General features: G+C 37.9%; 1 protein-coding gene across 2 annotated transcripts in view; it reads right to left on the bottom strand.

The window, feature by feature from the left end:
• Window positions 1–21,866, bottom strand: part of LOC108575387 (protein doublesex) — a 143,073-nt gene that overhangs the window by 115,621 nt on the left and 5,586 nt on the right. Inside the window, exons 2-3 of one of the 2 annotated variants that reach the window (XM_017938163.1) lie at window positions 19,301–19,857; window positions 17,626–17,866 (exon numbers count right to left, since the gene is read on the bottom strand). In XM_017938163.1, the coding sequence (XP_017793652.1) occupies window positions 17,626–17,866; window positions 19,301–19,684 (625 nt within the window). In that variant the 5' untranslated portion in view covers window positions 19,685–19,857. The remainder of the gene's footprint in view (window positions 1–17,625; window positions 17,867–19,300; window positions 19,858–21,866) is intronic. The other variant, XM_017938164.1, reaches the window with a different exon arrangement.

The raw sequence follows: 21,866 nt of genomic DNA, 5'->3' as shown, positions 1-21,866 counted from the left end.
CACTTTTTTCCTCTTTTTGTTTTTTAAAGTAAACAATATCAAGAAAGACAGAAAAAGTTAAAAAGAAAAGGCAAAGGGTTCAAGCTTTCACTTTGCTAATCATGAAAGTGTTCCATTCTGAACCTAATTACCTTGGCTAGCTTTGTGCTGCAACCTTTTGGAATCGTTTCAAAATTTATTATTTAATAAAAATATAGTGCACTATAGAAAAAAAACATTTGGTTGGCCTTCAAATTTTACAAGTAACTCCACTTGCAAAAAAAAAAAATCGTTATAACTATGGGATTACGTTTTATACTAAATAACTTTCATTCGAAAAAATGTTCTCTTATTTATGATTTTATGTAAATCCAAAAATATTCCAGGTGATCATTTCTATTTGTCCATTCTGTATAGTCAATTATCTCAATTATCAAGTAACTCGTTTTAATTCACCCAAAGCGCGATTGGTCCTGCTAAAGAAATGGAAGGGTTATGGTACGGATATTATTGCACCAACTTAGCTTTTCGAATATGCAAATCCGAGAACGCTTAAGCATTGATAATTTCCGAGTACATTCAGCGAAAGCGATCGATTCTCCCGACTGGGCACGCAATGTCCAAGACTACAACATACTGCGACAGAAGACACACCGATAACAAGTGCTTTGAATTGCAAGAGACTTGACTCTACCTCTTTCTTACAAGAAAAAAATCGAAGAAATTCAATTTCCCACTTGTTCTAAAATATTTAAAAAATGTAACACTTTTATTTATATTATCAGGTGTAGAAATGAATTCTTTTCGATTTTTCGGCAAAATGAAAGTTTTATTTTAAAAAAAGATATAATAGCTCAATCGTTGAAATATTCGCCATTGTTGTCGATGACCTTACGCCACTTTTCTGGCAAAAACTTGATGGCTCCGAAAGAAAAAATTCGTCTAGGCATTTCTGAACGTCTTCGAATGTTCTAAAGCGTCTACCTGCCAAGTAACGTAGTAGAGATCTAAACAGGTGAAAATCAGACGGAGCCATATCTGGCGAATACGCCGCACGAGAGAGAATTTCCCAGCCTAACGAGAAGATGACCTCTTTTGCAGGCTTTGCTGCATATGGACAGGCGTTGTCGTGAAGGAGAATCAACTTACGTCTGCTTTGACAAGATAATAGCTTTTTTCGTTCTATTTCATCGCTCAAATTCAAGAGCTGCCGCTGATAACGATCAGCTCTAATGACCAATTGTATAATACAGTAGAGACTTCGATAAGTACCCTAGAATTTTTTAAAAATTTCTTTAACCCTCCAAGTCCAGAGTCCCATACCAGAAATCCATAATTTTCACATTTTCAAGCATTCCAAAGTAGCCTCCCAATCCGAAGTGCAAAGTAGACAGTTTTAATCCTCACAAAAATTCTACGACAAGTTTAAAACACCCCCGGACTCAGAGGGTTAAGAAAAATTCGTTAGAATGCATAGGACTCCGGGTCAAAGCCTCGAGCAATAAGAAAACTGAACCTACGAAGTATCAGAAAATATGTTTGCCTACGAAGGGTTAAAACATGCAAAGGAGTACAATTTTTCCACCCCTCGATCCATATTTTTGCAATCACAATTTCTCCCAGTGTTTCTATCAGCAACCTTTGTACAGTCAAGCACGCAAACAACGAAACACATTGACGTTCAATCAGCGTTTAAAAGAAAATGACCGATCGGTCTTAACTTGGGTTGGAGGCTAAGGATCGCGTAAAAGGAGCAGAGAACGATGGGGTGATGCGTTTGCCAGGGGTGAGGAGACAGAGCGAGAGGAAGATGTAATAAAAGTTGGCGAAGTCAGCGGTTATAAACTGAATTCCTGAGATAGCCTAGGTTAGAAGTCGAACGTTTTCCACTGGTGACAGGGGCTAAAATCTGTCGAGAAGGGGGTAAAAGAAGCTGCAGACAGACGAAGTCGAGGCATTAAACCGGATGCGCTAGCAGCATAAAAGAACTTTCTGTTCGGGGTGTAAGTACGTTTCACACAGATGCAATCTAAGCGGTTAACGAGTAATTCCTTTTCGGCATTTCGAGGTGATCGGTAAAGGTAGCATGACGACACCGACGAGGGAACTAAACCCGTAAGGAACAACCGATTGGTGCTTATGCTTAAATTTTCATGCTGCGCTTGTAGCTTTACACTTCATTTGTATTAACAGAAAATAAAGGAACTACAATTGCATTGTTCGAGGATACCGGTTGAATCGGAGAACATTGGGGGAGATAGGAAATAGAAAGAAATATTTAATGTAAACACATTGACCGCCACGCCGGTTGACTAGGCGCATGGATTTCGCATGCAGTCGCGTATCAATTATTGATACTTAACGATAGATCTACCATTGGAAATGAAGTATTCAAAGAGCCCAATGATACACGAAAAAATGAAGTAAACGGAATCTGACTGGTTTGAAACACATTTGTGAACTGTGGCGGTCAACGCGTTAATGTTGCTCTGTACAATGACGGATAAGGGAAGAACTCGAAAATACTGACAATATTGAAATGCGAAACGTAACTGATTGTGATTATTTTTGTAATTCACTTTTGAACGAGTTTAAGTAGATTCTTTGATTTTCTTTTCTTTTCTTTTAACCCCTTCATTGCTGTTGGCGCACTTTCACCTTAAGAGGGTATTCTGGACTAAGTAGTGTCATTTTTTACGTTCGCTTAAAAATTTTTTTACAGAAACCAAAAGACTTTGTAGCATCCATTTTTTCCACACATATTTATTCATGTTTCAAAAATGTTCACCATTTTTTTTAAGTAAAAATAATCAAAATTGACTGAATTATACGTTACTTAGTACGGTCCCTTTAAAAAATGTCACTTTTAGCGCACTTCCACCTTAATTTAATTCGAAAATTTTAAAAACGACGCGATTAATCATCCTAAAATCCTTTCTTTGAATTTGTACGAAGTCCTCGTATTTAAAAAAAAAAAAATTGTACTTCAGTGAACTTGTTTAAATACTAAATATCAATCTTTCACGTATCGATACACCTCTTTTTTCTAGAATTCGCACAAATCTGACGATACATTTAAATAAAAAAAAATTGAACTCGACTGATTTCAAGCACCGTGTTACACGTACATTTTACGTTACCTACTGGAAAAATACAGCACCTCTTTGGCGAAGTAACACGTCAACGATAATTTCGATTTATATGCACGCGTATCGCAAGATTTCGAACGTCGAACTATCGTAAATTGAAGTTCTTGCAAGCAAACTGTTGTATTCGATGATTTATATCTGACATTAACTGGAATTACTTTTCCACATAGTTCTTACGTTTACAGAGTGACTTTCTAATTTCTACGATGTTACGTTTGTGAAATTGCCGTTTCTATCGTTACCACGCTCGCCAGACTTCTCTCTGGCATCAAACCCGAGGAACAGTGCCGCGAAAGGTAAGCAACGCGATAATAATAAAAGCTAAGTGATTGCTACGGTAATGCAGTACGTTTCAAGCGAGCGCGCTACTTCAAACTGAAAATGACAATGTTAACACGCACAATCGTTACACGTGGTATCTGCGATTAAACGCATAGCTCTGATTAATACTTACAGGCACGGACGTATCGGGATCGCGAAAGTTTCTTGCAACATAATCATTTCTTGGTAATCCTGATTTCTATCCGTTCGAGGATCGATGTAACGTGTAGCGTGAAGTACAGAGAGCTGTATTTATCGCGAATTAACAAAGTAATTTTTTATAAATAATGAAATTTCAATACTTCGAGTAACTCTTTGAACGCCGAAAATAATATACCGGGTGACGCCCAAAATAAGTGACCAAACTTTGGTATTGTATTCTACTCTTCCTGCAGATGCAAAAAGGTCGTATAAACGTAGATCCAGAAACTCTTCCTTTCCGAGTTTTACGTAAAAGTTTCACGATATTAAAAGAGATGAAGATAAAACTATCTTTTTTTTTAATAAGCTATTTATTTAGAGCAAATGAAGGTGATCTTCAATTTTTTAAATAAAATGTTTATTTTTGTGTTAAAATTTGAAAGGGTGCTGAATTTTCAATACAGATGTATTGAGATTTACCTGTACCAAATTTAACAGTTAGCGTGATATTTCGTGAGTTACTTGGGGGTGGTCGAGGTAAATACGCTATTGTGATTTTACGGTTTCACCGGAAATTGAGAATTTCATAAATCTTTAAACGTGTAAATAAAACTTCCTTCATATGGAAAGATTTCCTCCCAGTGAGAGAAGTTCAATTTTAAAGCGGTACGTTAAAACGTAGCCAATTCTCAACCCTATTCCGAAACTCCCTGTACTCCTTTCAACACTGATCATTTTTTTGTAGGCTTAAAATTGTAAGAAAACTAACATGTCTCTTCTTATAGTTCGAAGTTATCGTGTGACAATCAGATTTTCTATAACTGACACAGCAGAATGCAGCGAAACCATTATGTAGAGACACGTAAAGTTCACATACGTAATAGGCCAAACTTTAAGTAATATTTTAGAAAAGTATATTGGACGATAATAGCGATAAACGCTTTGGCCTCTTTTTTTGCAGAAAACATCAAAGCATTAAGCAAAGAGTGCCATTTCATTGTGTAAGACATGTCACCTTTGCTCGTGGCTGTCGCTCTTCATTTTTTTCCCTCGGAAAAGTAATACTCCGACATGTAAGTAGATGTACGCATAGTGCAAAGGTAAACCGGATTACTTATTCGGTTTTGACAGAGTCGCTGCATTCAATTAACGAAACATAACTAGTCTGCAATTTTCCATGATACATTTTTACGGAAAATGTTGTTAGAATTTTACACCAGATCAGAAATGATCCTTTAATCCTCAAGCACTGTTGAAACAATTGTTATATACACTCGAGCTTTTCCTGGGAAAATATTGTAATATTTAAATAAATCTGATCTTCATTCATAAAACAGTCTGTCACGCAAGAGCACAGCTGTGTTATCTGCGAAAATCGATACCCAATGCAGTGGAGATTGTGATAATCTAAACGTATACAGTCACCCCCCACCGATTTACCTCTTAAGCCCGCCCCTTACGCACCGGTAGCTATAGTCGCGACCAAATATATCGGCCGGTCACGTGACGCCTTCTCCGCCGCTTTTCACACTTGCGAACTCTCGAAAGCGAGAACTGTATACGTAGTGGTTCAACAGGTCAACGTTGTAGGCGTATAGGCGTACCTGTTTTTGCAACGCGATCTTTGTTTTACTACTAGCGAAACTGTGCTCTCCTCGTTTCATATCTTACGAAGGTACACCTTTCTCATCTGTCTTTCTCTTAGCAATATGTTTTATAGAGACAGACGTAGTCAAGCAACGACGGTCAAGGTGCGATATTTGAAAGGAATACCACCTGCGTTACAAGGAATCGTCGAATTTCAAATTTTCTCATTTTCGTCTTGTCTTTGTGAAAATAAAACCAACGGATTTGTGAGATTTTTCTGATGAAAATGAGTCTAAACACGACATAAATTGGATCAATTTTACTAGCGATCGATTTGAATATATTGTATGGCAAAAACGAGATGTATGGCAATTTTGAAAGCTGATTTAAAACTGTTAAATTTAGTCCGATTTATGTCGTGTTACAACTCATTTTCATTGGGAGAACTTCACGTATCCACTGATACTATTTCCATAAAGATAGGATGACGATGATAGAAATTGAAGTTTTCGTCATTAGTAGATTCATTGTAACATACGCAGTATCTTGCTCACTCTCGCTATATCTATTCAAGCCTACATAATTCTATGAATGGACGCGCGTGCGTGTGTGTACCACACCATACAAGCGTAATTTAACACGTCCACTGCCACCTGAAAATCGACAAGGGGCATGCCGCGTGCCCCCGATTCCTAGTCCGAGCCAGGTACGCACACACGCGCCGCCACCGCGTTCAACGGAGGATTCACAGTAGTAGTCGGCATTGACGTTTGATGCAACCGACCAACACACACTGTCCGCATTCTGGACCGCATACGCTGCGCCCGTGGCAGTGAACATGTTGACCCTTCGCGGACAGAGTGATTCGATGTCAAGTGGAACCGAGTCTCGCTTGAATGATAGTCAATCGAAATCGTCAGCTCACTTTTCTCGTGTCCTGATTATACCGATTAATAATTCAACAGTGTGCACAGTTCGCTAAATAATAAATTTCATCTTCCTTCGACCCGGTCGATTATTTTCGCCCGGCGCCTATGCGAGCCTATAGTCTGCACCAATAATTTGCGCCTATCATCCATGAAAAAGTTAAGGGTGGAACAGAAGGGTTCCACAGGGCGACTGTTAACCGCCAAACGGTAAGAATGGAACCGAAAAGCGGCGGAGGAGATGTGACCTTGACCGGCCAATATATTCGGCTCAGACTATAGCCTCGCCAGTCGCGGCCGACTAATGAAGTGCATTGAGACAAATGCGCGCTTCCGCACGGAGGGCAACTTTCTTGGGCGACTAGGGGGAAAGAATGCGACGTATCTAAACGACAGAAACAATCCAGACGCTGTTCTCGAATTTAATTCGGATACTTCGAAAAAGGTCGAAACGAACGAACCGACTATTTGACAAATCGCTTATCCGGGACACATGTCACAATTCATCGCGAGCTCCAGTAATATTTTAATTCTTGTTGTGGTCACATTTCCAATAGTAGCAAATTATATATAGGTAGAATTACACAGTATACCGTGCATGAATATTAAATGGCCCCGATACAATTTCTCGCCCAGATGTTATCTCTGGTAATAATATATAATTTCAAATAAAACTTCATTGTATGTGAGTTCATCACGTTCTATACACCGGCAGACTTGTCTGCAGCGGAAGATTAATTTCAAGTAGTCGGAAAATAAACGTTATTACGGATAAACAACGTATCAGAGAGAAATTAACTAGACTGAAAATCGAAGTAACGTAAAAAGTCACCGACGACTTCAGCTTTTCCTCGCAAGTAGGCAATCTCTTCTTTCAGTTTACCCACGTTCACAGATTATACGAGAGTTTTTCTTTTCCCCCCATTAGCAAAACCTACTACTTTTTAACCGATCGATGCTTTGTACTTCGTACGTTAACCAGACTAAGTCCGATTAGTCCGAATCGATATTTTAATCGGGGCAAGCACGAAATGACAACAAAACAGCCACAGCGAGGACGTGACGTGCGCTGTATTATCGAGATTTCGCCAGCAGTCAATCCTTTCGTGCAACGATTGAAACTTGTAACGTTCTCACGTCATCCTGGTTTATATGCACCGAACGAGCAGCAAGAGGGGAAATACTTGCGATAACACAGAGCTATTTATTACCAATAACTGTCGATAATGAGCTGCTAATTAAAAAATTCATCCCGAAAAGTCGTATAACTCAGTGAACGTGAACTTGTTGGAGCAAAATAGTGAATGAAATTTAAACAACAGAGTATTCCTAAATATACGTACGATTACAAGAATTGCATCGCTGTATCACTGTGAATTTTTCTTATCACATAAAGAACACGATGTTAATTGCGCTCTAATTCGAAATTCATAAATTAGCATCGTTTCAGTAGTTTCTCCATGGATCCTGCAATTATCCCTCCAATGACATGCTTTCGCTTACCAATATCTGTAATTACGCGTTCTCTAGAATATACTTACGCGCATAATTACCCTATTTTATTCCCGATAATTGTACACGCAGACACACACGCACGCAAACTAATTCGCGTCCGGATAAAAGACAGAGGGAGAACTGGAGTTAACAGAAATTCCACCGTAATTAAAATCTTCGAATTCGTTGCTAATTAGAATTTCATTCTGAGCAAATAAACAGTGTGTGTTAAACGTCGACTATCAAACTGTACCCTATATTCTACATACAGATAGTCCAGTAGTGATTTTATCAGAAAAAGCTAGCGCGCGCTCGCGCTCACGTTCGATAGTCGTAAATGTTGCGGACCCTGCTGATTCGTTGCACAGAGGTCGACGCAGTGTGTAACGCAAGCTGATCGCGTTACAGAAGTGTTAATCGCAAATTGCATTCTGCTTATACTCTTCCACTATATATCCTCCGCGGCAGTGTTCGTTCTTGCGTGATACAAGAGGGGGAGGCGCAGTCATTATCCACCCCGAACCAATCGCGAACTTATTGCCTGTTAATAGTGTTTGTACGATGAAGCCGTAAACCTTGCATGTATCTTTTACTTTTGTAATGAGTGCGCTGAGATATTTTGTTTCATTGTTTTAACCGTTAACGAGTGCTTCTATAATCGAAGAAGTTGGAATTGTACGCGCAGATAGGTAGGTACTGAATTCGAGCCAGGTAAATATAGAATTTATGGAGTAATCATCAGGGGTATTTGATTACCTTGCGATAATAATATTGGATCTCAAGGAATGAAAAAATGAAGGAAATAGTTTTATAAATTTAAGAAGGTCTTTGTAAATTAATTATTGAAATAATGGTGGGTTAGGTAAAACAGATCACTTGATTATCTTCTTAGACGTGATTTAAATGGTTCCGAAGGGTGAATAAAATGGAGGGAAAATTGTTTTATAAAAGAAATGGCAAGAAATGAAAGAAAGTTTCAAATCAATGGCTGCTGCAGTATATATACAGTAGGGAAAAATGTATAGGTACATTCATGTAAAGAAACATAAATGGACTTGAACAAAATAAAAAAGAATTTGTCTCCCATCGTATTCACCCTTTGAAACCATTTATGTTGAGTATAAAAATTTTCTCACACCACCATAGCTAGAGAAGATAATTGATGGCCTGTTTTACATGATCCACCCTGTATATTGAAAAAGTAATTATTTAAAATAAAGCTCCAAGTGAATTCAGGAAATTTAAAGTGAAAGGGTTACTTAAATTTAAATTTAAAGAAATAATTGCATACAAAATTGGCTCTAATGAGATGCAGACATTCATACTACCTCAATCTTATCTAAATAATTATTAAAATAATAACATCTTCTTAATTTATTTATCGAAACAATTAGTTTCTACAAAACACACGCATTTCCCTTGCAATTCGAACAGAAACACGAAACCCAACACTTATAAATGGAATTTCTATTAAATTCGTAATAAAACTGAACTCTTTTACATTCACACAATAAGAATAATTTCCAATTTTAAAGTGATCCTTTCTAATCCAACTAACGCAACAATACACAGAATACTAAAATAATAAACAACAATACCAATATTCTTTCCTAAGGACACGTTAAAATAGAACAGTTTTTTCTTTACATCATGAAAATAAACTCCAGCGTCACAGAAAAAAAAGAACAACGTGAGAGAAGCATTCGTTGACAAATTAAACCATCCCTAAGAAGTGGCATCACAGACACACGCGTGGCAAAAAACCAACACGGACCTCGGCGATAAATGAAACAAGAAGGTCAAGATATTCAGGATGAATTTCCACGTCCTGACCTACCCCTCGAACAAAGCACTGGCACCAAATGCCGAAACGGTAACCCAAGAAAGTCGTAAAGGCCACCCTACAGTGCCACGCGACCCCTGAAAACTCTGCACCAAAACCGTTTCGTGTAACAAGAGAAGTTATCCCTGGAGCGTTTAGTCCAGCGCGTGAAGGGTCTATAAAAGGGCTGTTGATGAGATTCTGTAAGTGGACTACCTATCAGTGCGGACGTCATCGATTGCGGTAGCCGAAAAAGAAGAAAGAAAAAAGGCCGACCCGGGGTCCGAGAGTCGGAGATTTACGAGTTAGAATTTCGAGAAGGTCTCCTCTCTAACTGTACAAGCCGCGAGAGAGACCCAATAAAGTCGTAAAACTTTCAAGAGATTAACTACGAAACGGTGGAAAGTCTCTTTAGGGAAACCGCAAAACCGTTCTCCTTCAATTATCAAGTTCCAAGAACGATGATATACTCGAAGCTTAAACACAGACCTTAGAAATAGAGACGAGATTATGTATTATTTTCTGATATTCGCCTAACCATTTCTCGTTCTTCGATTCCGAGTTAAATATCGCGCACATATTACATCCAGCGATAAAACTTGTCCCGCAGTAAAAGAAGAAAGAAAGCCTGTTAGGCTGAGAAGGAAGTAATAAAAAAAGAAAGAAAAGGAAGGAAGAAGTATTAAATCTGTTCCGTTATCGCAGATGTTACCTTTGTGTGTAAGTTGTGTATTATCCGAATTAATATTTCTTGCCAAGTGACCAAGTAGATCTCGTACGAGGAACATCAATCTTTACAACCAATCAAACGCCTGGTGTACGTTAAAAACCATACCCAGCTGCCCATTATGTTCATATAATTATAATTCCTTTGGTACGTCCCTTAACTTCTTCCTTCCTCGTGTCCTTTATAGTAAACGTCTGGATGCATGTAACTACTAATTACACGTAACAAAGACTTATCCTGCTTGCAAATCATTATCATGGAGAAGTATATAAGTTCACCTCACCGCTCCCTTTCAAACGTGTTTCGCGATTGGTGTGAGATATACCCAAAACCAATTCCCTTGTTTAGGGAATACCAAACACTTACGTTTATTTGAAATGTTTAACAAGTGAAATATGTATCTAAAATAATTACTGTTCTTTTTTTTTTTTTGAAGGATTTCTTATTTATCTACCAAACATCGTGCCCGTAATGGATCATAAATTGGAAATCAATGTTTGCTTGAGTGCCCAAGTGGGACATATGCGTGCCAGTGGTCACGAAAGGGTTAAAACAGGGGAAAATTACGAATGTCCGAATCTTGAGTATCTGAGTATACTCGGATAGCTACTCAATTTAGACCCGAGTATCCAGGTACTCGCGTGATTTGCATTCGAGTACCTGGATACATTCGTATTACCCTCGTGATGAGGATACTAAATGTAGGTGTCAGTCCCCTGTAAAATTAGGTACACATAGGGTAAAGATAACTTGTGTCTTTTGTGTGACAGATGCACGAGTCGTGTGCGTGCGTGTGCAAAAACACAGCGAATACGCGTAGAAACGGAAAATATTAATATACATTTTCGCATTCTTTAATTTCAATCCTTTACCTAAACTTGCTTTCTTTAATCCTTTCGCTGTGCCAGATTTTAATATGTAATTTAATACGTCGCGACGGTTGAATCGCGGTCGCGAAATCTTTTGCTTAGACCGCATGGTTTTAAAATTTCTTTTAAATTAAATTGAGCGCGCAAAGGTGAAAAATGAAGGATTAAATTACAGTGAAAGTCTGCCAAAGGGCGCCAGCAGCACAGTTAATCTAAATGCAGATAAGAAAAGCTTCGTATCTGAGCAATTAACAAAGAAAATCCGAATTAGCTTTCTCGAATGCTTACTCGGATCCAAATTAGGATACTCGAGTACTCGGATTTCGACACAAAGTTCGGATTATAACGAGTAAGAGCTCTCTAATCTTGACCATTTACCTGAACTTACTTCCTTCGATCTAAATCCAAATAACAAAAGCTTCGAGTAGCTTAACAAAGAAACCCCGAATTCGGATACTCGATAAATACTCGGATTTCGACTCACAACAACTATTTCGAGAGTAGTTACTCGGATATCCGGTTAGCAGGAGAAAAGAAAAAAAAAAAAGAAAAGAAAAAATGATTCTAATAAAAAAGCAGAAAAAGGAAATGTGGTTATGAGAACGAGCAGTTGTAAATGCGACGCGTCAGATGGCAAAGTCACGCGGCCTCGCAAGGGATACAAAATGGTTAGGGCGCAATGTCTGGTAATACACGTAAGCTAGGTGAATAACGAAAAACACGTTATTAAAAGTCTACGCTTAATACCTCGGAGTGTAAGCTCCTGAAAATCAACTTTACACCTCTATATTACTCGTTATAATCACCCCTCTTCTCTCTAACTGTACCAAACGATTCCGTTCACTTCCGTTCATTTCCACCAGACTTTCCACGGTATCCGCCGGTATTCTATGCCACTTTTCCATTACCAACGATGACACGCTCCTCTTTTCTCACTGTTAATTTCATCATCGCGGATCGGTGGAAACGCGCTCGGGTTATAAATCAATTAACTGGTTTATGGCTGTTCATGTTAACAGCACTCGTAAACCGTTTGGATCGACCGTCCCCGACGAAAGGACTCTCTCTGCCTGGCTGAACGACAGGAACCTTTGAGAAATTTCATTATTAACAATGATCAAACGTGCCGAAATCATCGTGAACCTTTTATCGATGTAGTTTCACAGCATTTCATATAACCCCCTTGTTATGCCTGTTAGAATGTTTATGCTGTATCTCGCGAAGATGCGTGTAACAGCAGAGATTAACGAGTTGGTAGCCAGAGGCAATAAAACGATACCTTTTTCATTTATGATACGTCTACGATAATTTCCAAGTAAATATAAGTGTTTTCTTTTTTTTTTTTTTCTTTCAGGACACTCCGATCAAGATTGCCCATCAGGAGCTTTTCGAAAGTGAAGTTTTGCGTGACTTGAAACATGATTGAAAAAGTAGATTCGTGTCGATGCAAATAGAAGCATGTACAAAGAAGAGAAAGTCAGAAAGTTGGAAATAATAATACTTATCAGTATCGAACACTTATTTCTTTTTTAGGAATGTTGCTAATGGGTCATTTTTGACCCGGTCGGTTTTTCTAGTGTTAAACAAGCGAATCGATTGTGTCGTATCGTAGTCATTTCTATCGACGTAAAACAGGCAAGGAGCATGAAGAGCTTTGAACTTAAATAAAATAAAAAAATCACATTTTTTTAGGATCCACAGGAATTCATAAATCCTGCAATAAAATCATACAAACATCTTGACAATGTAATATTGCACGTGTATTCAAGTTCAATTAAAACTATTGAGACTCTACTCCATATAAATATACCTGTATCACGCGTGAAAAATCTGTGCAGTGGGTTTCTCCAACGAACGCGATTCGCGAATGAAAGAGCGCGCGCAACAATTAAAGGGAATGATTCAGCGACGAGTGGATGGTTGTTACCGTTGTTTCTAACTCGTAAAAAATTTTAGCATCGTGTCTATGCGCTATTCCGGCGAGAAATTGTTAGGGAACCATGTCCCGCCTATACAAAGAAAGAGAGGGAAAGAAAGGGGACAGAAGACACGACACGACCGGTGTGCGTCAATTCAAGTTTAGTGTGGTTAGCCCCGCGCGCTGCCAGACTTCAGCCTCCTTCGAACCATTTACGTCCGTGAACAAACTATTTCATCCAAAAGCGAGCAAAATAACGATAACTTTTAAAAACGAGCCAGATCGTAAAAGAGCAAGAGGCGAGCTCCCAGGTTTCGGCTTTGGTTATAAGTTCGTATTATATTAGCCGGCTTCGAACGGCTCGCCGACCAATGGTGGCGCTCGTAAAACCAGGGTTAACATTCGGTCGGGTTGTCAAGTGAAAGAGTGGCTTGAATTTCGTTGGGATCACTGTGAACGACGTTATAAGTACGTTCGTTCGGTTATACCCGGCGTTCTCGAGGCTTTCGTTCAAATTAGAGCCACCGGTCGAACCGAATCCATGAAGTACGATTCCGGGATCGTAAGCGATTCGAATTTTCTACTACCGTCGCGAATCGACATGGCTCCACACTTGTGTGTATCTGTGTGTGCGTTCTTCTTTCAACCTTTTTTCTTTTTTTTCTTCATTGAAACTTCCTATACAATTTGTACAGGCTATAATACACCACCGATTATTACACACTCCTGAATTCCACTTTTATAATCCTATTATAATCCAAAGAGAGAAAATGTTCTTCCATCAGGAGGTCCGTTTTATGTCTTTCGTCGTTAAATATCGAGGGGATGCCAACCGAAATTGTAAGCCGCGAAAGCGTTAAAGGTAATCAGTACGAGAGACACTCGATGATTCCAGCAACTGGAGAACACTGGCTCGAATTGTTCTCGGGATATAATAATGATCTTTCATTAAACGAACTTCTTCTTCTTCTTCAAATAACATTTTGTACGGTAATTGCAAACGATATAACGGCTCATATATGTATATATATATACACGGGTACAGAGTTAAATAATAGTATACTGGCTCAATTCACTGAATACCAGCCTTTGTCTTGAACTCTAGCGTCAAGGGAGGTCCCCTTATCGGTCCATTATAAATTTCTCCTATAGTTTTGCTTCATTAGCCGTTTCCGATTATTGTATCTGTTGTGGCTTCCGAACGAAAGTAAATCAAACATTACATTACATTCAATTCCAGATAATCTAACTGTCACTTTGTGAATAAATTTTAATGGGAGACACCGAGGCTAAAAGTTCCTCGGTTTTATCTTTAATGTGAAAAGAGATAGGGGAAAGTGCTTTCAATTGTTCTCGCCGTGTGAAAGCAAGCAAATCGGATGAGTGAATATATCTCGATCGTTACTTTTTCGTCTATCTCGATTATTTCACGTCGAAATAGCCAACTGTCTCGTCCTTACGGATCGAACGACACTTGAGAACACGTTGCGATAGTTTTTTATCGGACTATTTCGATGTACAAGCGGAATATTCGCATACATTGCCAGGCGTGTCGATTAGGGTTGTTGCTCTTCAACCGCGAGCAACAGAGTATCTCGATGGAATTTAGTTTAAATGTGATTTAGATGGAAAAGAAAAGAAATATGATCACTGTTAATAAAATGCAAACGAAATTCATACATTATTTTGCATATTCAGCCATGTCCGCGAGATAGAAAATTTCGCAGGAAATTTGAATCGTCAGATAAGAACTGTGAATATCTCGAAGATCAAATTAAAAATTAAATTAAGCAACGGCTAAGCAATTACTGAATGTAAGGGAATAATTAGCAGTAATTTAAGCGATATGGGCGATGCGTTTCTAAACGCGTGAAAAAATTCGAATTTGTAATCGTTTCAAAATAATTCGCGATTAAAACTCGTTCAAACGAAACGCGTTATTTTGATTTCCGTGCAATTTTCACGGAGAAACCTTACGAATTCGTTGCTTTTGCCGGTGGTGATTCGTGTTACTGTTTAAAAATACCGTGAAAAAATTGAAAAATCGCTTCGACCATGGCGGGAATGCATAAATCAAACAAGAAATTGGCAAACGCCTCCTGCTCTATCCACGTGGATATAAACTTAGCCATTGAATTGTTTAATTTAAAAAAACATAAAAAGAAGAGAACCACACGGGTGCGTGCAATGAAATTATAGGCCTGGTGAAACTCGTATCATTCTCATAATCTAACGGAACATGCTAAATACGTTTGAAACTCGGTAGCTGCACGGTAATTAGCGTACGTAAGAGATCATCAATTCAATCTGCTTTTCCTCTTTGAATCTCTACAATGACTTACAGATTTATTTCATACCCCGGAATAGTAACTAATTAGAAAGATTACTATGTCGCCTTTTCACCATCCGAAGTTTCTAAACACCGCTCTTTGTATCAATTAAATCGTATCACGCTGTCATCTCGGAGTAATTTTTTTTTAATGACAAATAATTATTCAAAACACAATCCTCGAACATTCACGAATATTCAAGCTCAACCTATTATTAAACCTCATTTACAAATAAATGCGTTATATTTACGCCAGCCTTAATGTTCACCGTATAATTCTTCTGTTTCTACTGAAATATTTTTGTACAGGTTAGATGAGTGACATATTAACCCTTTCTAAAGCGAAATCTTGCGAAATCTTTTGTGTCGGCGTTTTTAAATTTTGAACAAAATTTTTAAATTCGTCAGTTTATTAAATTGAAGTGCAAATGCGCAAAAATTAAGGATTAAATTAAGGTGAAAATGTGTGAAAAATCGCCAACAGCACGGTGCAAAGAAATTTTCACTGTAGGCGTGAAGGGCACAGTGCGAGAAAATTTTCAAAACGCCTACAGGCGTCAACAGCAGTGAAAGGGTTAATAATTTCACAGAAATATGTAACATGTGATTTGCACTAGTGTAGAGTCCCATATAAACAAAATTACGTGCAGATCTGTTGACCACAGTGGGAGTATGTACAGCACAAATAAAAATGTATAGTCGGTGGAAGAAATATAGCGTAAAATCGCATATTGCATTTTACGTTTTCATATTAAAACTGAATCAAAGCTAAAGCGCTGAAATTTCGAGCCATTATCACTGTTACAGTGTTTCGATTTTAACTGAACCAAAGCTAAAGCACACTTCGTGCAACTCTGACCGAGATTTCGAGCCATTATCATCGATACAGTGTTTCAATCGAGACTGAATCAAAGCTAAGATACACCGAGATTTCGAGACCTAATCTTCCCAAATTTCTGTCGATACACTCGAACATGTCAATTTTTATTTCTTCCACCGACTATACATACGATACGAGTGACCCGCTTTGACAATCAGATGAAGTGAATAAACATCGTTTCGAAAACTGTCATTGATACATAAATCACGTCCATTACTTTAGTACCTAAATCACAGAAGTATCATGCAGGCAATATTATTTCTATCTACCCTGTTCCTAACGTGAACAAACTACGTAATGCAGCGGTATCGAGCTCGAAACTACCCGTCCATGTCGTGACAACGAAAGATGATGCTGCTCCACGAAGGGAATGGCAAAGTTCGTAGGTGAAGCAGAGGGGTGACTAGAAATCGGAGCAAGCAACAGGTAGGCAATCCTGATTTTCAACGCGTATACGTTACATGTATATTTATCACAGCGCGGTACATTGAGGTAAATGGACGATGAGCATGCATATTAACTTACCTACACTGTGATTCTATGGCGTAGACGTCATATTGACGAGCGTTTTTTTTTTTAATTTCAATGACAATTCATGCTTTGCGGTCCGGTAAATTCGAAACACAACTCGATTGAAGATCCGACAATTGCAAATTTGTGCGACCTTTTGACAAAAAATGTTAATATCGAAGATATTATAAATTGCACATTTAATAGCAATTTCACAATCGTGAAATTTATTTCTTAACAAGATATCGACGTGTTTCAATAGCGCATAAATATTCTTACACGCAGACGAAACACCTTGCAACGATCTACGAAAGTTTGCATACATGATTAATCATTTAGAAATAAAATTACACGTAGATTCAATTTCATCGGGATTTAAACGTCCACTAACCCTTTGACGTATGATTTATTTTCCTGACTATAACGTCGGCTATTTACCGTTTTAATACTGTATTAAGTAAGAAAAGCTAACCATAGATTAACTAAATTTGGCAATCTTCAGTTTTACAAGTTAAATCGAAAATTGCAACTGAAATGAATTTTTGTTACCGATGTAACCGTGTTTATCAGATCTTGACTGTTACACGGCAAGGGGTTAAGCTACGATGGAATTTCAGTCGAACTTTCTTTCTCAGGTCAGAATTATCAGCAGATGTTTACAATACCTTGAAATGAGTTTAGACTAAACAATGTTCCTTTCATTTTATCTGGTTGCCAAAACGTATGCCCAATTCTGACGTTAGCGGGTCACTCGTATCGTATGTATAGTCGGTGGAAGAAATATAGCGAGGTGGTAAGTTTTCTCAGGCGAAAATTTGCATGTTCGAGTGTATCGACAGAAATTTGATAAGACAAGGTCTGGAAATCTCGGTCAGAGTTGCGCAAAGAGCTTTGATTCAGTCCCTTTTCCGTCATCCAGAGAAAATTCGTCGAATTTCAGTATTGCAGCACCACCAGATTATCAATCACTCACCGTTCTGCGACTGCGGCAAATGCGCGGTCGTTCCAGTGAGAGGGTGCAACGGGGGTAATTTTCTGGAAGCAGGAATACTGATGACACCACCGCTGAGGCCTGTGTGCATGCCGTTGCCGCCATGACTGCTGACAGGCGAATCACCGCTGCTACTATCGTAACTACCCTCGAGACTTCTGGCTGGCTGAGGAACTGAGGAAAGTCGATCACCTTCGACACCGAATGGTGGTGGATCCACCTGCTAGGAAAAGATCAATTACGATCGAATGCCTGTGCAAGATAAGGGCGGTCTATTTGAAATTATCGCGTCTGCAAGGCGCGCAGGAAACACATAGTCGCAATTTACGTTGCATTATAAGCAGGCTAACCCTAGCGTTAAGAGCACTGTGAGATACGAAATAATCACAGCTCTGCAGGATTCTATTCGAAACAATTACCGTATCTGCGATTACAAATCAACGTTTCGACGATCCGCGATTTAATCGAGCGATTTATATCTGGTGAACACGCACCGACTATTACGGCTTATCCGCACGGTTGGGTTAGAGGGAAATGATCTCGGGTGTCAACATTTTTTCAAACGAGACGATTGATGGTAAATATGCTGGAGAAAAGAAAAGTCGTAACTGTCGTTTTATTGTTTTATTCAATATGGTAGAGGAAATATTTCAAGTAAATTTAGATATCTGTCGAATTGCTATAGAATAGGGTTGATATAAGATTGAATTGAAAAAGAAAGAATTAAAGACAGTTAAGGTATTAATGATTGAACTATAAAGAAATTGTATCTTGTTTAAGAGCAAAGTTAGTACAATTTCAAATGTATTGAAGTAATGCTTCTGTATGTCATAAAACTGAATTCCAATCAATTTATTGAACTATAATTAATTATATCAGACTTAAAAATCTTATTATTGAATATTATTGAATATTTCAATAAATTAACATTAAAAATCTTTTAATTTTCCTTATACTTAAATCTAAATTATACTTAAATGGGATCTTTTATCACATCGTAAAAAACGAATATAAATTTTAATTATTTGCACGATAAAGGAAATACAGATTTAATATTAACCCGTACACTAACCCCTTGCCTTACAATTTTTTTAATGATTATGCATGTTAACTTCGACTATGCACTGTTTTAATACAGTGTTAAGTAAAAGCAAAAGTGGAAATATAGAGAATTTCTACTTGGTAATCGTCGGTCTTAAACTGAAACTAAATTTACAGCAAAAATACAAATTTAATAAAAATGCAATTCTTCTTTGGTCACATCTTGGCTATAATCTGCAACGCGAGTGTGTCTTGTTAAAAGGCAAGGGGTTAACTCTTTCAGAACGATGGACTCATATTTACATTCACAAAACACTATGAGAGCAACCAATAAACTCATTTTTAAACAATAAAAATAATGTATATATATCTGAAGAAAATGTAATTTTTAATAATTTAATTTAAAAAAAAATACTGAAGAGGTGACCTAATTATTACACAATCCACCGTCCGCAAAGGGTTAATGAAAGCAACAAATCTAAAATTTTCGAATACTCCCTAGAATTCCCTCTCAGCATAGCAAAAGTAGCAGAAAGCGCAGCAAAATGGCTAAAATGCAAAAAAATCCTCGCAGACGCAATAAAGCACTACCCCTAAGGAACAAAGAAGGACTAACCTCTTCCGCCGCTCTGACTTTGACTTCGTCCTGCGCCAAAGCTCTCCTCAAAGCTGTCTGCCTCGCCATAACCCGTTGTCGATCGGCGGTCAACTTACACTTCTCGCAAGTGCAAGTACGGAACTTGCAATACCTCTTGTGTCCTTTCAGAGCGATCTTCAGCCGATGATTGCGACACCGCGCGCAATTCGGCGGTGTGCGGGGACTCAGCGTGTTATTCGAGGATGAGGACGCGTTTGTTTCCATCCGGATGGAAACTGCCTCGTCCCCGGTTTCCATACTGTCGTCCTGCGGATGTTCCGGATGCTCGAATGTGTTTACACCAGTTGACTGTTGGGGAGCCAGCTCAACGGTTGTATTTTCCACGGTTTCTTTGTAAAACATTTATGACCCCTGAATCCAGGGCCGAGATACAATTTGAAGGAGGGTGGTGCTCGGAGAGACACCACCTTGTTTAGTAAGGCTGTCGTTTCCTTATCCTTGTATCATACAGTCGTGTACATCGTTGTTCTTTCGAAGTGCAAAACAAATTTTCGACATTCTTCGAGTTTCACGGTCTGCAAAGATAAGAAACGAGAAAATGTTAGAAAAAGGAATAGGGTAAATCAACGTGCTTTGTTTTACCGTCCGTAGGCAAATTGGGTAGTTTGTGTTCAAGTCTAATTTTTTTACTGTTTTATGCTTTCAAAAGAGCTGAAATTTTTTTGGAGTGCTTGTCGAAGTCTCTGCTACATTGTGCAATTGTTCGTTAAGTGAAATGTTTCAAACTTTTTTCGATAAAAATAAAAATTTCATTGGAAGAAATAAGGGAGTGAAATTTCACTTGGGTCATTTAAATACCCAGATTGCCCTACGGAGGATTGAAATAATTGTAAAATTTAAGGTATTAAGTGTGGTACGATGTAATGTATAAAATCAATAAATCCATGTGTACCATTATTTTTTATTTATCATGTATGCAGTGGATCGTAACGTGAAACCTAATTTTGGTAACAGTTAATATAACAAAAAGTAGTGGTTTAGAATTTAAAAAAAAGGGGGAAATATTATTGATATCATTTTGAACTTACTACTACGTTCACATATTTGACGTATAAAGATGGATAACTTGTACATTTTACTCCACTACAAAATCTTATACATACATAACCCTTTGCACTCCGAATTTTTTTTATATTTTCTTTCCAATAACTCCCATTATTTCAAGTGTTTCATTTGAAATGTACTTCAAAGGACAGTTGGTTGATAGGAAGCAATGTGAACAACTTTTTGCACTAATTATATTGAAAGTAGCACTGAAACTTTGCTGATACCTGATATTTATGAAATTTCTAAATACTTTTTACTGAAAAACAAATTTTTAAATGTCGAGTGTGACTAAAATAAAATCAACGTCGAGTGATCCACTAAATTACTAATTAAAAATCTGTCTTCGTATTAATAATTCTCTTATTCTGAAAGAATGTAATGCAGTAGGTACTTTGTCTAACAAAAATGAATAGTGTACATCGTAAAATAATAAACTGCACAATAATACAATATCTCTACTTCTTCAAAAATTAAATTTCAATAGTACACATCAACGTTGCAAAAAAATTCAACGGCAGCAATTTTCATTAGAAATAAGATAAAATTGACGAGAAAATCGGTAAAAATATCGCCATTACGTTGAAAATAGCACACGATCAATTGATCAGTGCAATCCTGTGCAAGGTACGCCACGGTACCTGTACACGAAATTCATCCGTCACAACGTTGCCGTCGGATTGCATTAGGCCTACATTAAGTCTATACAATTAGCGACCCAAGAAACCGCTTTCGGTCCTGTCGATTGGAACCTGACGAACAATGTAATCGACAAATACTTTTCAACAGCACTGACACACGCCGTTCAACTTAATTACAGAATTTTTCACTCTAACCGCTACTTCGCGCTAAAATACCTAAAATAAAACTTACAGTAAGGTGAAGAAACTGAACGTTCAATCAAAATGGCGGCACGTTAAATACACGACATTTCCTTCAAACTTGAATCTTAGTATTATCTCATAAATTCGTATCGAATTTTATAATTTAGATCAACACTTCGAACAAACCTTTAACTTCGATTTTTAAAAACGCAAAGTGCTTTCTCGCTCCACAATATTTTTTTTCTACTTTGATGAGACCATTATATCACCGCTATAGAATTTCTCGGAACTTTCGTTAAAATATTTTCGACAGGAACTCACGACCTAATATTTAATATGCAAAAACTTGAATTAGACAATTTTACGAAACTTCGAATTTTCGTTCACAGTCAACACGCGACTGTGTATGCAAACGACGAACTTGTTTGTAAGGTATAACACTGTAAGGCAAACCGCTACCGAAAGCGTATTCGTGTTCAGGCATTTACCGGTCTGATCGATATGTAATAGGCAGGTCAGAAGAATATCCTGTTCCGTGTAACTTATTCATGGAAATTCGATTTAAACTCACCTTTGCAATGTGTTTCTTTTGTTGTGTCGATGCGATAATTGATTTCGAAAGGATAAACCCGAAGAATCGTGTGTGTGTGTGTGTG

The sequence above is a fragment of the Habropoda laboriosa genome, unplaced genomic scaffold, assembly GCF_001263275.1.
Source record: "Habropoda laboriosa isolate 0110345459 unplaced genomic scaffold, ASM126327v1 scaffold143, whole genome shotgun sequence".
Taxonomy (NCBI): Eukaryota; Metazoa; Arthropoda; class Insecta; order Hymenoptera; family Apidae; genus Habropoda; species Habropoda laboriosa.
Note: the sequence above shows the minus strand (reverse complement) of the source record. Positions and strands in the feature narration are given on the sequence as shown.